This window comes from Tachypleus tridentatus, chromosome 13 (genome assembly GCF_004210375.1).
Source record: "Tachypleus tridentatus isolate NWPU-2018 chromosome 13, ASM421037v1, whole genome shotgun sequence".
NCBI classification, from domain to species: domain Eukaryota; kingdom Metazoa; phylum Arthropoda; class Merostomata; order Xiphosura; family Limulidae; genus Tachypleus; species Tachypleus tridentatus.
Genome location: NC_134837.1, coordinates 98,651,445 through 98,679,359, shown reverse-complemented (window position 1 = coordinate 98,679,359; position 27,915 = coordinate 98,651,445). Strand labels below are relative to the sequence as shown.

The 27,915-nt window shown below is 31.7% G+C and overlaps 1 protein-coding gene across 6 annotated transcripts in view; it reads right to left on the bottom strand.

Moving 5' to 3' along the window:
• LOC143237305 (neogenin-like) overlaps positions 1–27,915 on the bottom strand; it is a 199,780-nt gene that overhangs the window by 5,620 nt on the left and 166,245 nt on the right. For 4 of the 6 annotated variants that reach the window (XM_076476399.1, XM_076476401.1, XM_076476403.1 and 1 more), the window contains exons 17-24: positions 26,218–26,325; positions 25,611–25,805; positions 24,432–24,464; positions 19,376–19,514; positions 13,782–13,996; positions 12,942–13,058; positions 4,884–5,012; positions 3,919–4,167 (exon numbers count right to left, since the gene is read on the bottom strand). In XM_076476399.1, the coding sequence (XP_076332514.1) occupies positions 3,919–4,167; positions 4,884–5,012; positions 12,942–13,058; positions 13,782–13,996; positions 19,376–19,514; positions 24,432–24,464; positions 25,611–25,805; positions 26,218–26,325 (1,185 nt within the window). The remainder of the gene's footprint in view (positions 1–3,918; positions 4,168–4,883; positions 5,013–12,941; positions 13,059–13,781; positions 13,997–19,375; positions 19,515–24,431; positions 24,465–25,610; positions 25,806–26,217; positions 26,326–27,915) is intronic. The other 2 variants (XM_076476404.1, XM_076476400.1) reach the window with 2 other exon arrangements.

Genomic DNA, 27,915 nt, shown 5'->3' with positions numbered 1-27,915 from the left:
ATGTAAGCATTCAGTAGTTTGCCTGGTTTCCACAGAAACTGACTTGAATTTCATTTACACTTTTTGTGCATCAAAGCAGATGTTAAAGCTACCAAACATACCATTCAAGATCTAAAAATACTCTAACTTTAACGATGTCACAAAATCAAAAGTAATATTCAAACAAAATAGTTATAACTGTCCTATGCTACAACACACAAACATAGCAATCAGCCCAAATCATCATGATTATCCCGGCAACAATCCTACCCACAGACAGTGAAAAACCCTCTTTATCAAAGAAATGTGAAAAATAATTCAGAGAAAATCTAGTAAGATCCTAAGTAGAAGCAAAGAATAATATATAATAATATTTCATCCACACTACACGTGCCATATCCAGCACTGACAAGGCCATCCATCTAATTAATCTGGATGGGATACAACAAACATGGAAGTGGTTGAGATTAAATTTCATGAACAACAACATTTATGTTGTGAATTACATTAAGTAAATGAATTGTAATTATTATAAACTTTTATAATTTACAAGTCTGAATTAGGACAAGGATTAATAACACGTTACACATTTCACTTCATTTATACATTTCATGTTAATATTTTATGCTGTGTTAGAGCACAACTACATTACTACACTTCAGGAAGACTGGTGAATACCAATCAGATTATCAGATGGAACCTCACATATTGACATAACACAAAATAGTATTATCTTATATGCAAGATTACATGTTTTGTCAGGGAATTATCCATTTGATAAAGATCTGTGCTAGCTAGCAGCTCAAAACTTCATCCACAACTTTCTAGACAGAAGCAATCCAAGAAATGCCTTTCATGTATCCACCAACATGTACATGAAAACTAAATGCAAATGCACAGAAAGCAAGGATTGTAAAGTCCTTTCAGCATTTTTGTTTATCAGAATTTACAGCCATTATAAATAATTACCTCCAACCATCAATTACCCTAGGGGTTTATCTACCAACTTTAGCACTCCCACCTAAGTATTGAGCAAATATTGCAAATTCTGCTTCTCAGGAATTCTACAATATCTTACAATATAGGTCAAGCAATTATCATTAAACGTCAGACTGTCTTGTTATTAACTATCACTCAATAGCTTAGAAAGTGAGGGTTGCAGCACTGTTTCTGTTGATTTTTCAACCAACTATCCAAACTGCAAAATAATCATGTGACTATTGCAAGGCCTATTGCACATATATCCTATACTCTTCAAAAAAAAAAGAAATGCAAAAGGCAAAATTTGAGATATATTGTTAACAAGTTTATTCTGGGAAGTTCTGTATGACATGTGTGAAACTTTGCACATTCACTGCTGAACATCCAAAGTCTGCAAAGGCGAAGTCCACGCTCACTAGGTGAAGTTTAACGTCACTCAATGTCAATAACGAGTATGCCCCCCGTGAGCATCAATAACTGCTTGGCATCTCCTGCCCATGGAAGTGATGAGATGACGAATCACATCATGTGAAATGGCTGTCCGCTCAGCCTGCAAAGCTGCTGCAAACTGAGGTAGAGTCTGCGGTTGAGGATGTCGCTGTCGCAGACGCCGGTCCAACTCGTCCCAAAGATGTTCGATGGAGTTTAAATCTAGTGATCTGGAGGGCCAGGGAAGAACGTTGATGTTGTGGTGTCTCAAGAAGGCAGTGGTGAGTCGGGCTGTGTGAGGACAGGCGTCGTCATGTTGAAAAACGTCGTTGACGTTCACCATGATGGGTTGCACATGGGGCCTAAGAATCTCGTCGACGGTTGCGTACAGTTTGATCAGAAATCCCATGCAGCCCTGGTATGGTTGAGGCAGTAGACGTCGCAGTGGTGGTCCTATCCCGAAGGTGACGTTGATCCATGTTGTTGGTGACGATTCCATAGCCTTGTGATGGTGCTTGGGTGGACATTCACAGCTCTGGCAACATCTGATCGAGATTTGCCTGCTTCCAACGACCAATGGCGTTGTTGCGTTGTGCTTCAGTCAGTCTTGGCATAACTGTATTGCGTGTCAGTGGCTTAACACTGAGCTATGGAAACCGAGAACCCATCACTTTTATAGGGATTTTGCACATGTTGCACTTGCAGAACATGCAGATCTCTCAAACAAATTTATTGGACACGAATGCATTTTGGCGAAAAATCTGATGTTTTCCTTCATTTTCAAAGTGCACAACTTTTATTGTCATTTTGGTCTGACAATCAGTGCCTTAACACGTGTAACATCACATACTCTGAGCTTGTAACGTTATTACATATATTTCTCTTTAAAATAACAAAAATATCCCTTTTGTGTTTCTTTTTTTGAAGAGTATATTATTAAATACACCACTTGGTAACTTGGAAAGCAAAGAACATCACTTCCTTTTTTAATCATGTATCCTTTGGTCAAGTGACTACTTAACCACAAAATAATAATCAACCATACAACATAAAGCATACATTATACCATAGACATCAACCAAATGCCATCCTAACTGTTTTACTCCATCTTTATTATTCTTTACCTGTTCCACATCACCTCATACTTAAATGGTAATTTAGCTGGGTACTTACTGTCAACTTCTTTACAGCTGTGCAACTGAAAGGCTGTATGAACTCAGTAAAACTTTTACCTTCTTCCAAGTGTCCAGAGATGTCTGCAACCTTGGGTGATGTCTTGTGCAGAATTACCCAATGCATTTAATTGAGCATCATTGTAATTGAATGATACATAGGGATATACGTGGCTGTCACGTTCCTTTTTCATTTCAGCCATCAGATACTGTTTCAGGGTATCATCAATGCATCCCATCAGCAAGGAAAGCTCGTGACTGACTCCAAATCCATTGGACTATGGCAAAAAACTGTCCTCCACCTAATTGTATCAAGGTGTTTCTTGTCAAACTTCATCCTATGCATGCATCTCATCATGAGTGACTCAAACCACTGCCTTGTGAAGCCTAGACTTGTTAATGAGTAACTAGGTGTATCACACAGACCAACCCACTAAATCTCACAATGTTCAACCAGTTCAACAGCATTGTAAACTTTCTTTATGATTTTAAGCTACAGAATATGGGAAATATATAACCATTATAGGTTGTATAACAGTAGTTGGATGTTCCCTACCTACCCATCAACTCCCTCAATTGCAATGATGAAGTGAGAACAAGGACATATCTCACACTATTGCTAGCAATAGCTCTGGGTCTAAAGGAGTTTCTCTACTATTCCTTGCAACATTTTCATGATCGTGTTCTTACTTAAACTAGAGCTTCTTCCAATCTGCCTTAACTTCTACTTGGTCTAAGAGACTGCCCTACCATGGTTACAATTATTAAATGATACAGGAAAAGAAGCACATTCAAAATGAACTGTACAATAACAAAACCTGGTCACAGCATCAAAATGTTACTTTTTAAAATCTGTGGTACTCTAGTTCCTTAACAACCACAATTAAGTACAAAAATATATGTACAACATAGATACAAGAAAGGTACTGCAGACAATATTTTTGAATTCAAAGAAAAAAGAAAAGAAATAAACATAAATACAAGCAAATAAATTGTAAATTCATAATTCTTTTTCTAAGTGTCTATTTACCAAACAAACTGAGTTTCTTTTTCACAGGCAACCAAACATAAGCTGTTGCTTATTCTCCACTTTATTGCATGTGTAATAAAGTGAAATAGATAAAGCTAAAAGGTGTAAGCCTTTTTCCCTAGCAAGCAAAAACATTTTTTTTATATTTTTGATCCTACAAATATCATAAATCAGTGACAATGTAAACAGTTTGACAAAGTGGAAATACTGAAACTGGAAATAAATAGTCTTTTACACATAGGAAAGGTGATCAACCTAGCTCTTGAAATTTAACAAGTACTTAAGTTTTATATACACGATTCTTATGTCTTAATAGTATACATTTACCAATATGTTTTGATTGTGGAGTTGATGGTGCACTTTCTGGTGGAGGTGCAGGCACACTGAAACTCTTAAGGGGGTGTTCAACAGGGCGTTTTCCTGTGGTATTCTCTCCACCTATGTTGGGGTGATGAGGACTGGTATATGTTGAGTACTGTCCAGTGCCCATAGTAATTGTTACTGGTGGAGAAGAAGGAACTTGTTCATAAGTAATTGAAGAATGTGTTGAAGTAGGTGAGGTCATGCCAGCTGAGTCTGTTAGCAAGGAAGGTAATGTGGATAGAAACACTTCAAATATAAAGGTAATAAAACTAAAACAGGAAAGTTTAGTATTAAAGTGAAACAAAATCACATTTTAATTCAATAAATTTTAAGTTAGTTTTATGTATATGCTTTAATAATGCACAAAAATGTTTCCAGTAAAGAAAATGTTAAAAAACAACAACTTGCTTCTATTTTTGAATATATAAATGGTTTTAAACATTATTGAAAATTCATAAAATGTAAAACTCATTTTAATGTACACACTTTCTTCTAATCAAAAACCTCTTTGGCCATATAAAGGTCTCTGTGGTAAGCATTTAATTCAACCTTAGTTTACAAGTTTACTATTATTTTCTACTAGTTAAATTCCTATTCACACACCATTCTTAGATTTATCTACACAAAATTAAAATTCTGCCATTTAGAGACAATTTATTCACATAATCTCTATTGCTTCTTCTCATGTGTATATAACAGATAAACATTTACTAGTTTATTCACCCCAAAGATTCAAATTTTTATCTTTTCTTATCCATTAGATTGAACCAACAAAAACTTCAGGCTACTAATCTTTGTACCAAGAAAGGATTCTGAAAATGACTTCTTGTAATTGATTGGTTAATTTTAATGTCAACTTCTTCCTAACTGGTCATATTAATGTATATATTTATTTAATGTTATAAAATTTATATATTAAGATTTTCTACCTGCATGAACTGAGTCAATGGTAACATGAGCTCGAGGTATATTGTACTGGGTTCGTGGATAAACAGTCCTCTTCAGGCTTGATGTTCCGTCATAATGTTGTTTGATATTTCCATTAGGTACAGGAGTAGCTGCACACGTGATAAAAGTTATTATTGTGGAAATAACACAAAAGTGTTAAGTTAATGTTCTGTAAACATCTTTCACAAGCCATATTTTTTTGAAAATAAATTAGAATATGCTCAAACTGAATTAAGGAGAAGGCATTTGAACCATTAAAAATATAAAATATGTTTTCCTTATTAAAGACTTGAATAAATAAAAAATAAGCCTAAAAATATACTCATGTTACACTGATGACAACATTTGTTGCATGTATAAAATATCTCTGATAATTTCAAAAAGCACATGAAGCTATGAAAAACGCTGTAACACATCATCACCAATTACACCACTGCAAATGCTATGTGTATACATAACCTGGAAATTGGAGCCAAATGGGCCAATTAATAAAAAAAAGAATGTGCACATTTATACATATGCATATATAAAGCCTATTAGTATGACAATATATAATATATATAAAGAAACCATTAAAATGTCTTTTGAAAAAAAGCCATAAAAAAGAAATAAACCATTTTCACCATATACTTCTATAAAAAGGCAGGAAGAAAAATAAACAGGTTAAACAACAAACATCTGATCTTTGTAACATCAAAACCAGAATATAAATTATGTGTGAAATAAGTATTTACACTTGAAAATGGTTACTAATACAATACAAAAAATGTCACATAAGATTTAAAATGTATATAGAGAGGTTGAATACATTATATTGAAACAATTTTGGAGTCCTACTATGTCATTACAGTCTGTTACCATGTCCTGTCATGGTCTATTTTACAATTGTGCATACTGACAATAGTCTGTAAAATAGTCTTCATTGCAAAAGGTTCCCCATAAGGTTGTCATGTCCAAAACATACCACTCTTCCCAGTTCCCCACAATATATTTTGTGTACAAGGATGGTGACTTTCCATTACCCATTTTAACCATCAAATTTTACAGAAATTCATAGGCACTGCATCTGCTGTCTTGACAGATTTGTCTCCATATGGATTAGCAAGAATGTCCATTTTATTTTCCAGCTGCTTAAGGTATGTGATTATTGAACAGGAAGTATGACTGCAAGGAAGCCTTATCTTGATAAACCAAATTCTGCTGGCCTCATTTTGAAACAGATTTTTCTTGGTTATGTTGTGTACCATTACTTGGATATGTAAATGGATTTTGCCACTGTTCTTTCTGTACATGTATTTTTACCTGTTACAACACAATACACTTTGCGTATCATGGTTATGGTACAGTTTGTTGCTGATCCATTTTTCTTTGCTTTCTAATGCCATTAAGTATTAAGGATAACCCTATCTTGGAAGTTTTAAATCCCCAATATAAAGACATTTTTATGATCTGAATGAATCAATATTTTTTGTTGGAAAGGGCTGTTACACAACCTTGCCAAAAGTGATCATTATTCAGTGGCATCATACCACCTATGAACACCAAACAAGATACTAATGTAGTTCTGATAAATGCCATCATATAACAACATTACATCATTTGTGGTTGTTATGTGATTTGCTGATGTTCATATTCAAAACACTTTTTAATACTTAATACTCACTGTAAAACTCTAAAAAAGTAAATATCACAGCATATGTAAAAACACTAAAACACTTCTGTATGCTGATTTTTTATGAATGTATTTTTGACATGATTTTTGCCTTTATATGTTATTGATAAGCTTATTAGGGTTCTCTTCAAACTCCAGAAGCTGCTTGGTATGGTAAGCTTTGCTTTGTTCCTTTATTTGTTTAAGAATTATTTTCGTATGAAAGTTTTTATTTTGGTACAGATGTACTACTTTTGCAAATTCAGTTAATTATAATATTTTAACAGTAGAAAGGGATCAAGGGTCTGTGTTAAATGTGAAATACAACCGTCAATAATCCTTGACTCTAAAACTTACACTTTTGACTGGAGTGATGCTGCTGAATTCTCTTAATTTGTTCTAGGCTTCACACTAAAAACAACCAAACTGCTCCTCATCATCAGCTCAATACACCATGGTAAAATTTTCACTGATGATATATATATTATGTTTTAAAATACTTGATAAAACCAAACTTTCCTACGAATATCCTCTGTTATAGACACAGTGAAAGAGCCTAGGTATTCTTCTACACATGGAGATACTGATCTGTAGTTAACAAATGACTCCTTATTTGTAGGTGTTACAAATTTTAAAAAAATATCTAGTAGTTGTAATAGTGTTACTGTAATTAGGAACAGTTAAATATATATATACATATAAATGAAATTAGTTCTAACATCAGGCAGAGTTTATCCACACCATGTACTGAAATTAAATGCACTTTCAAGTGTATTGTTAGAATAAAAAAAAACGTTTTCTTCTTTAAAAAGCCAATACATAAAATTAAGAAGTCATTTATCATTATAAACGTGTATTTCAGTTATGTTCATATGAATACATTGGCTCTACTACTAGGTGAATTTTAATCTGTATAAATTAACATACTTATGGAAAAGTTTAGAATTCAACAAGTATTGCATCTTAGAACTTGATATATGTATTACCAGTGAGAATTTTATCATTGTGTGTTGAGATGATGATGAGCAACCCAATTACCAACTTGAGGGAGTTTGATAATTGTCTAAAGCACAACCAATCAACAGAATTTAACAGTTTTATTTCCTTCAAAAGTGTAAATTAAAAAAAATCCTTAACTTATTGAAGGAGCCATTATAAATGATTATGAAAAAATACTTTTTCCTGAAAACTTTTATATTTAAACACAAATGACAACTATGTTTGTTACACACACTATATACCAAACCATAAGAAAGTGTTATCATTCCTAACTTCTAGATTTTATTTTAGAATGCTAAATCCTAGAAGTTAATGTATGAAACAGATGTTATTTTAAAGAATATGAATACAGAGGTAGTTCTAAGTGTAATAAGGAAGGTTACATAATGGAAACAGCTCTTGCAAAATATAATTTGTAGTATAGTATATGAATACAGAGGTGATCTCAGTGTAATGAGGACAATTCTCTTAATGAGAATGACTATTACAAGTCATTTATTTGAAGTGAAAAGTCCAGAATAATATCTGGTAGAAAATGGACCAAGTTATAAAGAAGGGATTCCTATCTTTATAAATTCCATTTTGAAATGTATCTAGATCTGACATATGGCTGTGGTGATCAAAACATTTAGCTGGATGACTAAATAAGTTGTTTTTTCTTAGAGCTGATTCTAAATAAATAGTTTTTCTGAAACTTTATGAGAAATGCAGTCAGTAGTCAATTATCCACACAGAAATGGAATTCAGTGTCAAGTGGATGAATCTGTACCACACAGATACAATATATCTAACATTTCTATAGGATAAATTAAAAATTAGTTAACACAATTTTAAAACTTTTCAAGAGCTGGAATTCAGAATGTCTTGCATCCAGACAAGGTCATGTACTAGTTCAGTCTCAGATTTTACATAAGCCAGAGAAGGATAAGTTGTTCTATTTATTTTCATATTTGTATTATATCCAAACATCACCTTAAGTGCAAGGCTGTTTTACAGCTATTTAAGTGGATCAGTGATACTTCTGGACTATTGCAATGCAAGTTGTGATTAGTTAGTTACAGACAAAATGTGAAAGAAAAGGTCAAAAGATGAAGCACATTCAATAATTATAAAAAAAGAAGTCTTGCTAATCCTGATAAATGGGAATGTATAAACAAATATTCATTATCTAAGTTTTGGCAATGTCATTAAACTTGTTGGATAAGAAAAAATAATGATTTGTCATTATCCATCATGAAAGACTAGGAAAGAAGTAAATGTTGAGAAAAGAGAGGATAGTGATAATATAGTAAGAATTTATATATTAAAATTAACATTTTCAGAATAGAAAATATTTTTTGATCCCAATGGCATATTTTTATTATGTAAATAACAATAAAGGAAAAACTATTTTAAAATCAGTGGACAAACCTTAAAAACTTGATCTCTAAAATAGGAATGTCATCTATAGAAAGCATTTTTAAAAGATGGAAAAACAGGAATGGGAATATCTACTTAAGCATCAGAACCCAATTTATAATTAATTGTAATTATTACTGTAGAATTTTAGCATCTCTGTTGGTAGAAAATATATATTTAAATTACTTTGATGTGCAACAAAGCATATTTACTAAAACTAATGAAAGTAAGATATTACTGATGCTATTTAACATCATTTAAATAGTTTCACTGTAAGTGCAATTACATAAAACATATAAAAACTTCATTATACGTTTTCTTCTAGTACTGATTAGTAGCAAACTGAACTGAACTGATCATTTATATAAAATTTTTTTACACACTAAACCCAAAACACATTATGTATAGTTTGCAGGTATATAAGGATACGTCAACTGACGTGGTGAACTAACAGGGAAATAATGACTTGTGAATTCTGTTTTGCTTTTACTGCCTACTAATAATGAAATGAGTGAATATAGTACAAGTATATAATATACAATCTTTTCATTTTACATAATTTACAAATTTAAGAGTTTTAAATAGAAAATACCAAGCTAGCAATTTAAATACACATTTTATTCCAACCTACATACTATATCTAATTGAGGAATAAATCTAAATGCACTATAAATTAATTACAAATAGGATCTCTGATAAATGGAGGTTGATTATGAAACTTAACAATCTTGGAAGCAATAAATTCCCACAGCTCTCTTATCTAAAGCATTTAGTACATCCAGGACTGTTTAAACAAATACCCTCTCATCATGGACCCATACAGCCTAAATAATCAGTCAAAAATGTATCTCAGAACAGCTGGTATGGGTATTAACACCTTTACTAATAAAACAGAGAATGTTTCGACCTTAATCTTCGAATCTTAAGGTTAACAAAGAGAGAGTTTGCAACTGACTGTTACCAGATACATATCTTAGGGATGAGAGTATAAACGAGCACAGGATTGTATGGGGCGTTTTTGTGGTTAGATGTTAGGTTATTAATTAGTATATGTATAAAGATGTTCCTTTGTATTGGTTTAACTTGGATTTGAGTTGCTGTATAAGTACGGCTTCTTTGATTTTGCATTTGTTTATACATGCTTCCCTATTTAATACCTAAGTGTTTTCTATGGTTATGTTGTGTTTATATGATTTGCAGTGTTCAAAAACGTGTGAAGGTGTTTTTTGTGTTCTTTGAATCGAGTTTCCATTTTTTTGCTTGTTTCTCCAATACAGAAGTTGTGACAGTTGTTGAAATAGATTTTATAAATTATGTTGGTGTGGTGTTGTGTTTGTCATTGCAGTTTTACATTGTATGGACTTTAGTTTTGTACCTGGTTTTTGAATAAATTTGGTGTTTCCTGAAATGTGTTTTGTTATAAGTCTTTTCCAAATTTTTTGTTATTTTTTTTATTGATTTTGGGAATATATCTTAAGCAACAGTGTAAGGTTTTGTAGTTTGTTTTATCTTAGGATTTATTATCGTTTGTGTTTTGTTGATTTAGGTGTGTGCATATAATTTTTTCAACTGTTTTTGGAGGAAATTTGTTGATGTTGATGAAGTGGTTTTATTTTGTTGATATCATCATTAATTTTATCTGATGAGCAAAGTTTTGTGGCTGTGTTTTATTTGGTTTCTTAATATGTTTAGTTTTTATTTTGTTTCATGTGCTGAGTCCTAGGGAATGTACAGTCCAGTAGGGGTGAGTTTTCTGTGGATTTCTGTTTTCAATTGTGTATTGATTCTTGTGATCTTGAGGTTGAGAAATGCTATTTAGTTAGTTTTTCTTGTTCACAGGTGAACTTAATGTTAGGGTGTATAGAGTTAACGTGGTTGAAAAACTAAGTGTGTGTTCTGTAGATGTGTATCCAGCAATTGTATCATTAGCATACCTGTACCAGTGTAGTGGTGGGTGTAAGGTTGAATTGATCACTTGAGATTCAATGTGTGTCATAAAAATGTTGGCTAGAACTGGTGACATGGGATTCTCCATACTTAGACCATTTATCTGTAGGCAGTTTTGGCTAATGAACATAAAGTTGGTTTGGTGCTAGTGAATTCTATAAGGGTTGCTAATTGTTCCTGAGGATGTGTATTAATGGGTTTGGGTCTTTGATATAAAGTTTTAAAGCTACCTTGCAGGCTTTGGTAGTTGGAACTTCTGTGAAGAGGGAGATTACATCAAAACTGGTTTTATGGTTTAATTGATCAAGAATACATTTAAAGTTAAAAGAGTCTTTGAAAGAGAAGCCAGCTGATGTTACATATTTAGAAAATGTCCACGCTATGTGTTTACCAATGTTGTAGTTGAATGATCCATAGGTCAACATTATGAGTCATAGTGGACAATTGGGTTTGTGAGGTTTGGGGGTGCCTTATAGTTGTGGTGTGCATGAGTCAGTCCTACGTAGGTAAGAATAAAGGTTTTCTGAGATTATGTTGGTTTTTTTCATTTGTAGTAGTATTATAAAACAACCAAAACCAAAATTAAACCAATATAAAGAAACACCTTTATACCTATACTAATTAATAACCTAACATCTAACTGAAACCCCCTCTACAGTCCTGTGCCCGTTTATACTCTTGTTCCTAAGACGTGTCCAGTAACAGTCAGTTCCAAACTCTCTCTTTGTTAACCTGAAGATGACCTAGGTAGGTCAAAACATTCTTTGTTTTATTAGTAAAAGTGTTAATACCCATACCAGGTGTTCTGAAACGCATATTTACTTCAAGTGGGTTTCTTGTCATCAAGATTGGGATTTTATCCATCAGTTGGCATAGAGAAGAAGCCTATTATATAGCTTTATGGTTAAAACAAACAAAATGAAAAAAGAATAATAGAAAAAAGTGATATTTTAGAAAAATGTTAAAATTATTAAAACTTTTTTCTCTTTGCTGAATCCAAAATTCTATTTTTTTAATATTTTGAGGTTAAGTAAAATTTTACCATGGTAGTTAATATAGCACTTAAAAATATATTATAAAATTTAAATGATTTCAAACTTGTGATGAAAAGAGAAATTTTTTGATAATGCTCAACTAGAAAATATAGTTAATATAATTGTAGATTAGATTTCAATAGTTTGAGAGCACATTTAAATAATGAAAAGATTTAAAACAAGCAGTTAAAAAACAATGATTTTAAAAATAGTGTGAACAAAAGGCTCTTCTCAAGTTAAAGGATTTTTATAAAAGTTACTATTCTCAACTAGTATTGATTCATAGTTGTTCATAAAGAAAAGGTATTTGGTTACATTTTATAAAATTTATAAATTAAAAATGTATTTGATTATGAATTTCTTACTTATTCCTTGGAAATTACTTAGCTCTTATTTCTCCATTACATTACTAGACAAATTTTCAATTGCTGATAGTGACCATTTTGTGACTGATAGAAAGTAATGAGCTTGATTAAATCCATGCAAAAAAATCACTGATATAGTCACATGAAAATAACTGTTAAGAAAAACTGATTAAGTTACTAATTACAGATATTTTACATACTAGTTTATAAACAAGATTGACACTAATATAATGTACTTTAAGGTTCTCAACCAAAATCAGAGCTTTTAATTGCTTTGAAACACACTATGTAATTCCTAATTTTATCTTTAAAAGAACTGATTATAATAAAACAATTCATTTGAGTAAGTAATCTAACATGTTTATTGTTTTGATTTAGTTACCATTTCATGCACAGAATGTTTCTTTAAAAGATGTGTTTAATTAAAAAATAGGTCACGGCATTTGAGAAAATAAAAATTCATTAAAATCTCTTTTATAATCAGTCGTAGTTTTTGTGATTAATATCCAGATGATCTGAATTTTAAAGGAAAAATATAAAATGTTTTTTTATCATACAATCTAAAATTTTTGTGGTAGTTGTATTGTTTTTGTAAGTTGTATTAAAATTAAATTATTGTTCTTACTTCACGTTTTGTATACTCACGCTCTTTTGGGTGTGGCTTTTGAGAATCAACAGGAATCATTATGGGTTTGGCTCTTACAGCCTTCAAGGACAGGGAGGATTTGTCTATGGTTTTAGTATCATCCTCAAGGGAAGGGTCTGACAGTTTAGAAGGGTAAAAGAAAAAAAAATAAACACTAAAAGAAAATTAAAACAATAAAGAAAGTTCAACAAAAGTTTTAAATAAAGAATAATACAGGTATAAAACAAAAATTCACAATTATACCAGAATAACATACGTTAATTATTGGTACACTAATTTTATTAGAAAGAAAAATTAATTGAAAAATAATCTAATATTAACTTTGATTTCTTAAAAGTACATACTATTGTATAACATCCTAATCCAAAGTGTAGTCACCTCACACATATTATTAAACAAATAAGTATTAAAAATTAATGAATAGCAAAAGTATATTTTTCTGTTAAACTTCTGAAATCCCAGTTTGTGTAACTCAAATTTTTATAAAATTCACAACGTTTCCTTCATTAACATATTTTTTATTTTCAGTTGAAAATTAAAACAAGTAGAACACTGAAACTACAGAAGTTGTATGTGTTCAACATTATGTGAGAAACACTGTAAACAACAATGGTTATTTAGTATTCATACATTTAACATGAGGAACTAGCAGTGGCTATTTTCATTCAACACTAAAAACTATTTTCATGAAGAACAGAAGGTGTTTACTATTTCTTGATTATTTCCTTTCTTTTTCTCGTCTCCAAGCTTTTGAGTTTTCAACTGAAATTCTAGATTTATAATAAATAACTAAATAAATAAAATAACCAGGTTATTTAACTGTAATAAAGCTTCAGTACCTCTATATGAAGATCCAGTATTTCTTTCCAGAGTACTAATCATAGGTCCACTATTTAGCTCTTGTGAGTTACGTGGAATGGGTGTAACAGTCATAGCTGTTGCAGTACTATGCCCTTTATCTAAAGATTTCAGTTCCATTTGATCATGATGAATCCACAAGTCTGGTGGCATGAGATCTTTATTTACTCCCATACCTTTGACTACTGTTTTGGTACTGTTGAGAAATTTATGTACATTATTCTTGTCATTACTTTCAAGGTACATAATGAGTTGAAAATGTAACCAGCTTAAAACAAGAAAGAGGTAATTTGATTGGTAAAGATACTGTCACATCAATCAGCAAAGATGATTTAGTTTATTTCAATATTTAGATACCAAATAGAAGTTCTAGTTTCTACTGCATTTTGACTTTTAGGTTTGGTTGTAGTAAATAAACATCTCAAAGAGAAAAGGATAATTATCATCTGTACCAACAAAAGATACAGTAGTGTTATGTACAGGTAATACGTAGAGCTGTATCTTAAACTTCTCTACATGGTATGTGAATACTACATACCTTACTCTTGTATTGTGTGTCTGTTCTTTACCTTATACAATTTTAAGTTTACTAAGCTCTAAGATGGAACATCATAAATCTGGTCAAGGTCATGCATTCAATTCATCTGTTAGTTCAAGGGACAGTTGTGTGGTGTTTTACTTTATCTTGTGTATATAGGACATTTCTATAACTGTTACATAAAACAGAAATAGTTTCAGATTTTGAAGATTTAATTTTCTGATTGGTCAGCTGCACAGAGATATAGTTTGAAATTTTGCAATATAACTGCAGTTTGGCATTTCAAAGACAGTATTTTTTTGACTTGGAAGAACTAAGACTTGCTGGTTAAGTGTCATCTATTCAGTACTTTATTTTTACTTTTGATCTCAACACTGCCTTATTTCTTACCAAAAATTCTATCAAAACAAATCACTACACCAATCATCAGATCTATAGCTGTGTAGCAGATCAAGTAACTGTGTGCTATGTTAAACTTTAAATTTCCATAGATTGCCTCAATAAAAGAAATTTTGTTACTGTTACCAGTATTTAATTGTGGAAATAGCAGCTGATTTGCACTTTTAAGTTACTTTTCTCTCTTGTGCTCTTAAACAGAAAATATCCAAGAGAAATCTCTTCATTCTGGCAAGAACTTTAACAGACAGTTAGAATGCCAAAATGATCTGAGGGCGAGAAAAGAGGGCCACTGACTTATTCAGAGAAGCTCTCTACTAAATGTTGAATTCTCTCTAACACTATGACAGGAATTAGAAAACTTCAAACTTCATCTTCTCACCAAGATGAATAAACTGTAGCCTGGTTAGGAAGGAACCACAAATAATAATGGTTGTTTATGACCAGATCAGTTGAGCTTAAGGACAGAGAATGAAAAAACACACAAAGACTAGTAACCGTAATTACATTAGGACCTCTTGTGGAAGTAAGTACAGAGATTGATGTAGGTTGAAATAGAGTAATCTAAAAACCTAGGCTGAATAGCTCTTCAGAAATAAAATGTTTGCCAATTCCACCCACTTTCCAAGGAATAGTCATCCTTATGACATGTATGTGATGGATAAGCCAGGAATTCTACTGCATTAAGAAGAGTGTTCATGTTTTGCACTCACTAGAACCTCATGTTTGTGCAGTTTCAGGAAGAAAGGACAATGAGGTCAAGTGAGCATGACTAGGAGTTCCATATTCAGCAGAAAGTAAGAATTCCATCTACTGGAATGGAGAAAATGCCTATGTTGACAGCAGTTCTACAGTAATTCATACATATGAAAGGTTTTTTGCTCTTGCTGCAACCAGTAGGAAATAACAAAGGAAAAAAATCATATCAACATTATTTGGGGTTCAACAAAGGAAGACTTAGATCAGTTTGTTAATTGATTTTGGCAGATTATTGTATAGAATTCCTAAATTCAAGAATATGTGACACAGCAACTACTGCTTAGCTTGGATGGTTCAGGACTAGATACAGTAGAATACTTGGAAACTGATTAAACCTTTAACTGGTAAGCATTATCACAGAGTTACAACAGTGATTTGATTTGATAAAAAACTGAATCATCTATCTGACATACTTTAAGGCTTGTAAATACGATGTCCAAGAAAATTTAGTTGCATGTGCTAATGAGCTGTAATGCTTTGCATTACAAAACATACCCCAGCTTTGGAGAACCTGAGGAAGAAGCCATCAGGATTGAGAAGTTTGTGGAGGGACTCCCCAGCATGTCCATGTGACTTAATTCTGACATCTAGGATATCTTTGACTGAGGCTGCATCCATAGCAAGGAGATCACAATGTTGACCATATTACTGGAGTAAAACAAACATGCAGTAGATTTGTCAGAAACATGGTATTCATGCATGTAAAACCAACATCATAAGAAGCTAAAATAGATGCCACAACATTTTCAGATGCCACATGGTAACATGGTTCAGTGAAAATGGCTGCCAGCTCATTGGCAGAAGTACACAAAACATGTCATATCAGTTTTGATGATGATGATGCAGATGAAAAGGTATCCTGATCCATGGTTAAAATAGGATAAAAACCTATTGCAATTGTGAATATATTGGCTACAGATAGTGGCAGTGTCTTTTCTCTACACCTTAAAAGGAGCTTTCACATCTGATGGATATATCAAAGCATCAGCAACAGGTTCAGGGGAGGATATATGCTATTAATGTAATCAGATACATTAATTTAAAAGAGAGGCCCACATTTGGATACTATTCTGGATAAAACAATCATCTGCTTGTTACTTAAGGTGTGGTTGTTGGAATGATGTCTATAAAACTGAACATGGATTAGCATGTCCTGTAAAACTACATAGATGAAAAGTGAAAATTTTAGACAATACATGTACTACTAAAAACTATATTCAATCTTATAATGCAACAAGTACTATAATTTAAATTACCATACTGACCAGTGGATGCAAAGTTTTCCTCACAAATGGTGACTGATTAAAAACGAATACAGAAATTTGACTCCATATCACTGTTGTGAGCATATATTGGTTTAAATATTAGTATCTTTGTTTTAGCCATCTTACAGTTATCTAGTATATTCTGTACACTAGTGAACTACAGTTCTTAGACTGCACTGCTAGCTAATGCTGTAGATGAAGTGATCCCCAGAACTAAGGATTGTGATTCTGGAAATCCTGATCATAGGATCCTATATGCTAACAGAGTTTCTGAAGGATTTCAACCCTAATTAAAACACTATTTTCTTGCAAAAACCAAGTCATACTTGCCCAAACAATTCCATCTCCAGAATCAAGATACATTCTAGTTATGGTTTTTAACTACAGAAAACAAGCAATAAAGGTGACAATCTGAACAATAGTTGGCAAAGTCATGAAGATAAAGTAAATAAAACTAGTGATTTACTGTCGCTTAGGCTGCACCATGCCAATTAACAAATACATAGTTGTTAGTACTTCTGGTATCACTGATTGAAGACTGTTTCAACAGATAAGCAAAAAATCTCTGGAAGGTTACTGACGGAATTTGCCAATGTTCCTTTTGGAACAGATGTCAGCTAGGGAAAAAAAAAACTCACACAGCATCTAATGTATATCAGAGACATGTTCCTTATAAAGCAACCACCAAACAGGCTTCGCTGGAATACAAGGGACACAGCTGTTGTTGAGAGAGACTGAATGCTAAACATAAGATTCATTCTACTATAAGAGTGTGTAGTTTTCACCAACAGTGAACAAAATAACAAAAGGAGGCATACTGGGATTCTGTGAAAACTATAGATGGGTAAAAGTGATTATACATATCAAGACATTTCTGTTACCATGAATGTCTTGATGCTTTGAAAAGATCCTGGTTGTTTAACTCATTTGATTTTGCCTCTGGCCTCTAACAAACTGAGCTGAAGACAGCAGAAAAGCCAAGAATGCAGTGCTCAAGAAGGTTTGTATGAATTTCATTGTATTGTTTCCAGTTGGAACAGCATCTAAGTTACATTCATAAAACTTGAACGTTTGGTTGGAAAATACAGGCTACAGTTGAAAACCTAGATACAATTATCAATGTTTGTGACAAACAAATCTGAAACTGAGGTCAGAGAAATGTTCATTCATGAAAAAAATACATAAATAGTTATTAGCTGCATGGTTAGAAAGCATAGTGTCTATGAATCCTGCTAAAATCAAAGCAGTGGTAGATTAGTCTACATTTCCACACACAAAAAAGAAAGAAGTCTAAAACTTTCTCAGCTAAGCATTATAATATAGTTGGTTTTCAGCCATTTATACATATACTTATTTTGTTCTGGGGTAATTTAATTTATCAAACTGTGAGATTCAGCATTTATTCAGCACTCAAACATGTGTAGAATGTGTCTCATATTACCACAAAGTTCCTAAAGCACTGATTTTACAAGGAAGTAGACAATTATATAAGCACTCTTGTAAGTACTTCTCATATTCAGTGGAAAAAGAAGAGAAGAACAACATTTAACCTTCCCTGGCTATTTACCAATAATCAAATCAAGAGGTTGTAATTCCAAGCACTGGTGACATCACCATTCTAGTCATTTTAGCTGGAAGAAAGAGTGAGATAGCCCTCTACAGTTATAATGGTCAACTGATTGAGAAGTCACGGTCACATGGGTTGTGTAGCTCTTAGTTTCTGAATATTGAGAGAAGAGACGCAGATTTAATACACAATACGTACATATTGAACTTCAATAGTCTTCAATAGTTTGGACAGCTCATGTTAGATCTGATGACTAAAGCATCAACATTTTATGTGGAAGGAGATGATAGCTAGGAATTCATAAACATTTGTAAACTGAAAGTGATTTGTAACCCTTACTTTCATTTCTGAGTTTATGGGTGGATTTGTAGATTAAAAATATATCTCACATATTTTGTGCTCTCCAGTCAATTTCAGTTTACACAAATAGTGTTTGGTGATAACTTGAGTTCTTATACTGCTAGTCTAGATGAAGATGTTATGGAAAAATGCTGACGAAAGTAAAAAGCTTTATTATTGTCAGTAGAGCACATGTAATGTTTTCTTATTTTATTGTCAAGATACAGAATATAAATACTAGTCATTAACTAAATTTTAATTCCTTATCACACACACATATATATATATATAAGTGTATATATCACACTTGAGCAATTTCACTTTGTGGCTTATAAAAATTATAATGTTTGTATTTAACTTAGTTATTTTTACTTGTCTGTTTATAGATATTTCCTTACTATAATATATTGAAGAAGTATATTTTATATTTAAATTATTATAAAAAGATCAACAGATAATATACCTTTACTCTTGAAGAGAATCTGGAATTTCTCTTAATTATATATCAACTGTAATAAAAAACAATGTGCTTAAATGAAAAAAAACGACTTTTTGTCTGGGTCTAAAACAAAAACTTATAAAGATATTTCATTTACGATAATGGACACAAGAAAAAAAACACATTTATTTTATGTTTAACAAGACAAAGCAAAGAAATAAAGGACTTCTATGTCAGATAAACTGATGGAAAAGTTATATCATTGACAATACCTTTTATTTTGTCCTTGTTCAAGGTGCACCTGGCGTCTTCGACAGACAAAAGCACTAACTATAGTTATAACAAGTAAAGTAATGCTTGATACACAAGCTATGATAATGTACAACATGTTGTTGGCAAGTCCACCTCCATCTAAAAAAAAATATGTGAAAAACATTGAAACCCATAGTTAAGTGACTTTTTTAATGTTTTAAATTTAACTTATGACAAAGAAAAATAAGTTAAAAAACAAATTATTATTTACTGTGTTTTGCTGTTTATGCTTAAAATTTTACTCATGCAACAATAAAACAATTTTTTTAAAGACTTGTAGAATGTTTTAAAATAATACTAAAAGCTTTTTCTTGTTCAGTTGATTTCATACTATTAACAACCATGTGACTTCAAATTCTGAATGATTTTGATGTAAGGCAAAAATATGTTAACTCACACTGAAATCTCCACTTCCTCATCTACCACATAATGTATTATACATGCATTAGGTGTATATACACAAGGCAGATTTCTTTGTTTATTGTCATGATGATATACTCCAGATGGTTTTGGGAATATGGATGAAAATGTATATAATTAACTGCTTGATATTCATTTCATTTCTAAAAATCTTAAATTCAAATCACATAGATTTATCTCTGAAATACCATGAGCTAAAATTACTCTCAATGAATTGGAGGAGGGAAACAAAGTGTGCTATAATTAAGTAGCATTGGTAAAGGAACAGGGAATAGAAAAGAAATTTACTGTTCTGTTGATGATGTATTCCATCTGGTTTGAAGATTGACAACCAGAAGTGAACATAACCATGAAGCTGAGAATGTCATTAAAATTTCAATAATATATTAAGATTCACCTACATGCTGATCTACAAGATAGCTTTAAAAGGGACTTTGACTGGAATGCCAATAGCATCATATCACAACAAACATGTTAAGTGATGATCAAGCAGAATTCGAGTAGAATTCAGAACCAGGGGAAAGGTCAATGAAATGGATTCATGGAAGGATCGAGTTGAATAGACTAGCTATAAGGAGACTGGACCAACAAAAAATGATACTTAGAGAGGTATTTTTCTCACAGGGTGCCTCCTGTATATATTTCACATTTTCTTATGTGATCACAGTTGGTGGCTTAGCAGATAAGCAGCATCAGAGAGCAAAGCATTGTTCTGTAACTGTAGTGAAAGCTTCTCAGAAGAGGAAATCAGTAAAGACTTGACATTATGGTTCTCTTCATTCAACTTTGTAAAGGCTGGCTGAGTCCTGAAACCAGTCTAGTCAGTGGGCTCCTGTGGATAATTAAAAACACCAAAGTGGACCCAAGGATGGGGCCAATGGCTTTAGGACAATGTTTTGGGAATCTTAGTTAGGTTAAAGGTAAAACAATCAAAATATAAGGTGATCTAGATCCCATTGGAAGTAAGAGACAACATTAGAAGAAATGAGTAACTTATCTCCAATCTCTGAAAATGCTCAGCAAGGAAAGGCATTTGGAGGTGAGAAGGTCCCACTGAGGTATAATCAGTCACAAGATATCATCCACTGTACACTTCTAGAGGAAATTGCTCTGGCATTGAGCTACAGCATAGAGGCTGGATTTTGTCTAGGTCCAATGCACAGTTATTTGTGACATTTGAGAGTTTTCACTGGAAATATCTATACATTATAAGGGGAGACTATGATGGTTTTTGTTCTTATTCTTCTTGTTATTCTACAATGAAATATTTTATCAATTTTAGATACATTGATTAGTGTGAAAAGATGTGTTGGGTCGTACAGAAAATATGAGTTGCAATACACAACATAGATATGAACCCTAGAGACAAAGGAACAGGGAATAGAAAATAAATTCACTGTTCTGCTGATGATGTTTTCCACCTACTTTGTAGATTCACAACCAGAAGTGAACATAACCATGAAGCTGAGAATGTAATTAAAATTTCAATAATATATTAAGATTCACCTACATGCTGATCTACAAGATAACTTCTAAAGGGACTTTGACTGGAATGCCAATAGCATCATCAAATGGCAAATTTTGGTGAGTGTTAACCAAAACTTCATTTCTAAGGTATTTGGGAACATCATGGTAAACAAGATAAATCAATTGCACAAGCCAATTTGTCAAAATGGCCAATGAAAGATCTAAGAAATGTGATTCATCATATGGTATTAAATATTTCTCACCCTTCCTTAAACATTCATTATATGCAAAAACGACATTGAATAGTTCTGACTGGACATAACAAGCTCTTTCATCAAAAGAAGATTCAAGATAAGGCAAGGTAGGTAAAACATCAGGTTTAAAATGGTGTTTACTTTCTCTTGCAGCCCAAGTTTAGGTAGAAAAGCATAAACTGGATAAAAGTATAAAGTCTTTCAAGAAAATAAGGTATATGAAACATGTACCAAAACCAAAAATACTGGAAATCCTTTGCATAATACAAGCAATAAAATAAAATGTGTTGTGAGTGATAAATACTACAGTAAACAAGTCGTGAAAGTGTCAAACGAGAAGGAAGTCAAGAAATGTAGGAATGCTAAGCCCAAGTCTCATCTAGAAACCTGAGGTTTTTGAGGACAAAATTCTTGGAAGAAGTCTTCAAACAATGAGGAAAGAGACTGATACCTTCCATGGTATCTGAAAGTGGGATATAATGTAGCTCTGTAACTTAATATGGAAGAAGCTGATAGGCCATGGTCATGTCACAAAAATATGAAAAAATAACCAATTTATTGAGGAGTTGGAAATCTACAAGAAAATACCATGTCACAAACTCTGCAAAGTAACCTGATGTGATTTTTATTATACCAAGGGAGGAAGGGCAATGGTAAAAGTAAGTTAACAACTGAACCACTCTAGAATAAAATTCAGCTTCTTTGATGTCTAACAACAGTGTGAAAAATAGATGTTTGAGGTTATCAAAAAAGATTTTCCAAAGATGGTAATATTACTGGCTCGGGCAGTCTTAGTCATTCTGGAGCCCTGGGGAGAATTCAGTAAATGGGGATCCTTAATAAGAAAACTAGAAGTATATTAAAAGAGCCCTATCTTGTGTAGAGCCTTAGGAAATTGTCCAGTTTGTCCAATAGGTTAGACTGCCTATGATTATTGGCTTTCTAAGAGAAATTTAATGTAGCAGGAGAAACCATGACTGAGTTGGCAATGTGAAGTGATGAAGAGAACATGCCATTTTATGTAACTGACCTTGGTGAACATTCAAGGAAGAAAGCATAGATGAGGGCAGGCAAAAAGAAAAATAGTCTTCAAAGATGGACTTTCAGCATCCATAGGCAGAATAATGGGTGGATGTTTCACAACTAAACATCTGCATGAGTGTGAAATTTCCTATGTGACACTAGTACACAAAAATGGAAATAATCACCCAAAACCCTGGTTTATAAAAAAAAAAAAAAAAAGAGCTAACAATACAGCCATGCAATTTTCCTGCATACTAGAGACATATTATGTAGAAAAGTTTTTTAAGAAGTTGTAAAATTCTGAATGGTGTTACATTAGCAACAGCAGTTAATATTGACTTGAGAATACACACTGAGTGAAAGAAACAGCATAAAAACACAACTGTCAAGAAGGAAATCTGGTTTATGGTAAGTCACATGAGAGTGGAGGATTCTGGGTAAGTTGATGTATACTTTGCATGACATTAAGGATATTCAGAATGTGAAGTCACAAGGTTGTTGACAGAATGAAAGCAATTCAATAAGAAAATGCTTCTAATATTTCAAAGGTAAATCTACTTGATTTAAAATCTCTTTTTCAATTATTGTGATAATAAATGCTTTAAATTTAGTAAGAAAAATATAAATTTATCAGATGCTAACATAAAAAACAACAGAGAAAATAATGTGTGTGTTTCAAGGAAAATATGCATATAATAACTAGCCATGACCCACAAAAATGTGTTAGTTTGCATTTTTTAAACTATCATTTTCATGCATGGCATTTAAGCTACACTTTCTTGAATGCATTACATGTTGAGATTGTAAATCCTGATCTGTTTGAAGAATATTTATGCTGTCACACAAACAAACTCACATAGATGAAAGTTTATTTAATAAAACATCACATAAAGTAAACAATAATGTAAAGTAATGATATTTATAGTAGTGTTGAGAGCATGAATCAGTTATGAGGGTTCAATTTACGACACGGTTTACAAGTCTAAACAAAGAAACTCATGAAAAACCCATACTATGGAAACAAATGTAGCTAAAAGATGTTTACAGCAGTCTATGAAATGAACTGAAGCTAAGTTATTGTAAAGTAAATGTTAAGTTGTAGTTAAGGCAAACATAGATGATTATGTAGAAACGTCTGAATGCATGATCACAAAATGATAAGCATATGGTTTTGAACAAATAGGGCATATGTATTTTAAATCAAAATAAGTAAAGAAAGCATATAGAAATTGTATTTATTGTAATTTTAATTTTTTAGGAAATTACACATGGGTTGAGTGCTTTTTTGTGTGAAATACTTTGCAAATAAAAGATCTGAAGTTGAAATTGTAGTCAGTCATCACATGATGATGATGACATTGTATAATTGTGTGGCATTCATTGTATTAAGAAATTTAACTTAGCAAAAAACAGGTAAGATGATACTGAATGGAAAAGCCAACATGAAATCTTGACCCTTCAGACAAAGGCCATTCTCATTATTTGATATTTGTAGCATATGATCAAGAAATTTGCAAGAAATGTTCTGGATAAACAAATGCATGCATATTATTTTTATAAATATATAAAAAATCTATAATCAGAATGAAATAAAAGCTTCATTAAAAGTGCATGAATGCAAATAATGTTTTAAAAATACAATGGTATGAATAGCCAGTGCATATCTATAAGTTTATTATAGTTGAAGATAATGAGCACTCCAGAAAAATCAGTATTTCATTATACCTGTGAAAACAATTACAATAGGAAAAAAGTGAGAATATAACAAAATAGATACTAGCTGTGTGATAAAGCAGTACTGCTTAAAAAAGTGGCAGAAAAACCAGCAGTGCTCATGACTTAATATCCTTACCATAGTAAGTTGCTCCTGCTGTCCTAGTAAAACCTGTTTCCATAACAAAATAAATACTTTTAAAATGAGCCAAACACATGCAAAAGAAAAAAAATATTTTTGTCAGAAAAATAACAGAAGAAGAAGAAAACAATCAGGGTATGAAGAAACATACTAAACTTGAAAACAAAAACTAAAAATGAAATGATATTTTAAGTAGAAATGACTTATAGAAATGGATCAACTGCATACAAATTAAAATGTACAAGCTAACATACTGAAGATAAGGGATGAGAAAATACAGATATAAATAGAAAGTATTTACACAAAGTTTTAATTTCATAATAATCATTAACTTAAAAACAAAACAAAATTAAGCCTTATGAAAATATAAAGTTTGACACTTATTCCAATTGCACTTTATAAAAACAATGTTCAAAGTCATACACTGCCTATGGAACTTCTTTCTTCATAATACACATTCTCAATGTTAATGTTAATGTTAAGAGCTATTACACAACAACAACGTTCATTGTAAAAATGCTTTTGACAACTTCATATTTGCTTTTCAAATTGTTTATTTGTTTGTTTTTGAATATCGTGCAAAGCTACTCGAAGGCTATCTGCTATAGCCATCCCTAATTCAGCAGTGTAAGACTAGACGGAAGGCAGCTAGTTATTGCCACCCACTGCCAACTTTTGAGCTACTCTTTTACCAAGGAATAGTGAGATTTACCATCATGTTATAATGCTCCCATGGCTGAAAGAACAAGCAAGTTTGGTGTGATGGAGTTGTTTTTCAAATATTGTAGTTTTTTGAGTTAGAGGGTTTGCCTTCGTATTCACTATAGCCTTCCCCTTGCAGATAATAATGCTACTCAGGACTTGTTAAAAGAGAGTGTTTTGGCACTAAATCTCACATATGATGCAATACTTCAGTTTGTACTTGTATATACAGATCATCTAAACAGTTTGATTAATTCCTCTGTATATCTTACAAAGTTTCATAAATGTATAAAGTAGCTATACTTAAAACATGTTATGCATTAATTCACACGTGAAAAATTACCTAGGTCTTTTTTTTTTAAAGTGAGGAGATTATATGAAAAAATTTTCTTATATTGCCTCTTTATATTTATAAAATGAGAAGACTAGTTTTATCTTTTTACTAAAATGACACACTAAAAGTCACATGCTTACTTGATCCAGTCACAAAAATAACCTCGGATGACAAAGGACCATACCCTTTGTTATTACGAGCTTGTATCTTAAAATAGTAAGTAGTATCTGGTGTTAATCCTCTAAGAGAAGTAGTCATTTTATCTCCAACTACTCCTTCAACCACCCAGTCTATATCCTTCTGGGTGTTGTCAGTGGTATAGAAAATTACATAGCCTGAAAAACACAGGTTTGTACATTTTAGGGCGCATTTAATTTCAGTTCAGTTAGAAGTAAATCTTTTTCAAACTCTTGGATTAAAACAAACATTAATTTGAACGAAATTATAGTACAAATTTATTTTTATGTACAAAGAACTTATTTTGTGTACATGTTAAATTCATACATTGTATCATGTCTTCACAAATCTGAATGCATACAAAATATACAAACTCATAGTTATTTATATGTAAATTGTCTTTTGCTTTGTTCCTTCTTTGCCAAGTTACACAAATATCTGAACTTGAATGTGCTGGCTGAATGCTGACATAAATTTAATACTTATCCTCTTGGTATCTAATTTAATTAAAAAATTATGGTTATGTACCAACAACCTCAGAAACTAAACACATGGTTTACATGCAAATACCTGTAATAATTCCATTTGGTTCTTTTGGTGGTTGCCAATGAAGATTAATGACTGATGAATCATCATCCAAAGGAACTACAGTAAGGTCTTGAGGTGGAGATGCAGGAGCTATGATAATATTAAAAAAGTCTCAAAATATTAGATATATTATTAATAATAAGGCTAAACCAATAGAAAAAAAATATTTATGTTTCATTACTGACAAGTACTAGAAGTTAGAACAGTTATTCAATGGACAATGATTCTCAACTGCTTCCCTTAACAACATAAGTATAACATTCCACTTGTAATTCATTTACACTGCAATTTTCTTAGTTGTTTGGGAAATTACTACATAGATTATAACAGTCATTTTTTTTCATTTAAAAGGTACTGTTGATTTTTGAAAACAAAAACAGAAAAATCTGAACCATAAGTTCAACTAGTACATAAACCAAAGAAGAAACTAAAAAAAAACCAAAGAACTCTCACCTCATTATATAAATAACAACCAGATAAATGTAAATACACTCAGTGTACAACCACAAAATGTCATTATATTAGCAACTGTGCCAATAGAAATGTGGTATATGAACTTGACTGTTATGTATGTTCATTGAAATATATACATTCAAAACTAGACATCTTCTGTATGACACATTCAAAGTGCACTGAAGGATGTAAGATTAAAACACAAAGAAAAAAGCTGTATAAGAAAGCTAAATCCATATAATGAAATATTACATTAATTACACACCCTTATTCTATTACATTTTCATTTAAACAGTGACATTTTTCTGATAGAAATACAAAATGCTTTACCCACCAAAACACTGAAACTGCACATCAATATGTGCAAAGGCTACAAAGACTAACCAATTTGAAACCTTGTATTTTACAAAGTGTTGTTCATGAAATGTATGTTATTTGTAGATCAGACATTACTCTTTGTCAATTATAAATTATTTATAGCTGAGAAATGATAGTCATACATACACATCATATATATATAATTATTCATATGAAGAAAATAAAATAAGTTAACTTCACAGACTTTATCAAGGTTTACTACCATATGTATCCTCTTTGTTAAAGTGTTATCCATGGAAAAGTTACTTCTTTTAATAACTAGCACAAGTCAGTACCTGTAGTGTGGTAGTTACTATTGAAGCTTACCTTAAATTTAGTGTTAGTCAAAATATCAGTTAAATGAAGAGTTGTTTGGAATATTAACTATTTTTACTGGTAAGATGAGTTCTTCATTCCAGTATTTATACTACATTAAAACAATCCCATTATATACTTTTCTACCACAGAATATACATCCTGGAAGTATTAAACTTATTAATTTAAATAAATTAATTAAATAAAGTAAATAATCAGTGTTCCTGATATCAGCATTAATTAAATTAATTACCAAAAAAATATACTTGGAAATATAAAAATGTAAATACTTGTACTGACATAAAGGATACCACAATTTTAACTTTTGTACATCCAAACTTTAAAATAGAATTTGCCTATTTCTGTGTATGCTGTCCTTAGGAAATAACTATTAACAAAACATTGTTTAGGGACCCATTGATCCATCTCATTTGTCTCATCCTCAAAGCCAAACTTAAATTTAAAGCCAGTTCTTATCATCCACATTATTAATTCTTTTTACATTCTTAAACACTTCAATCAGATTCTTAGGTTAATGAAATTAAACTAAATCAT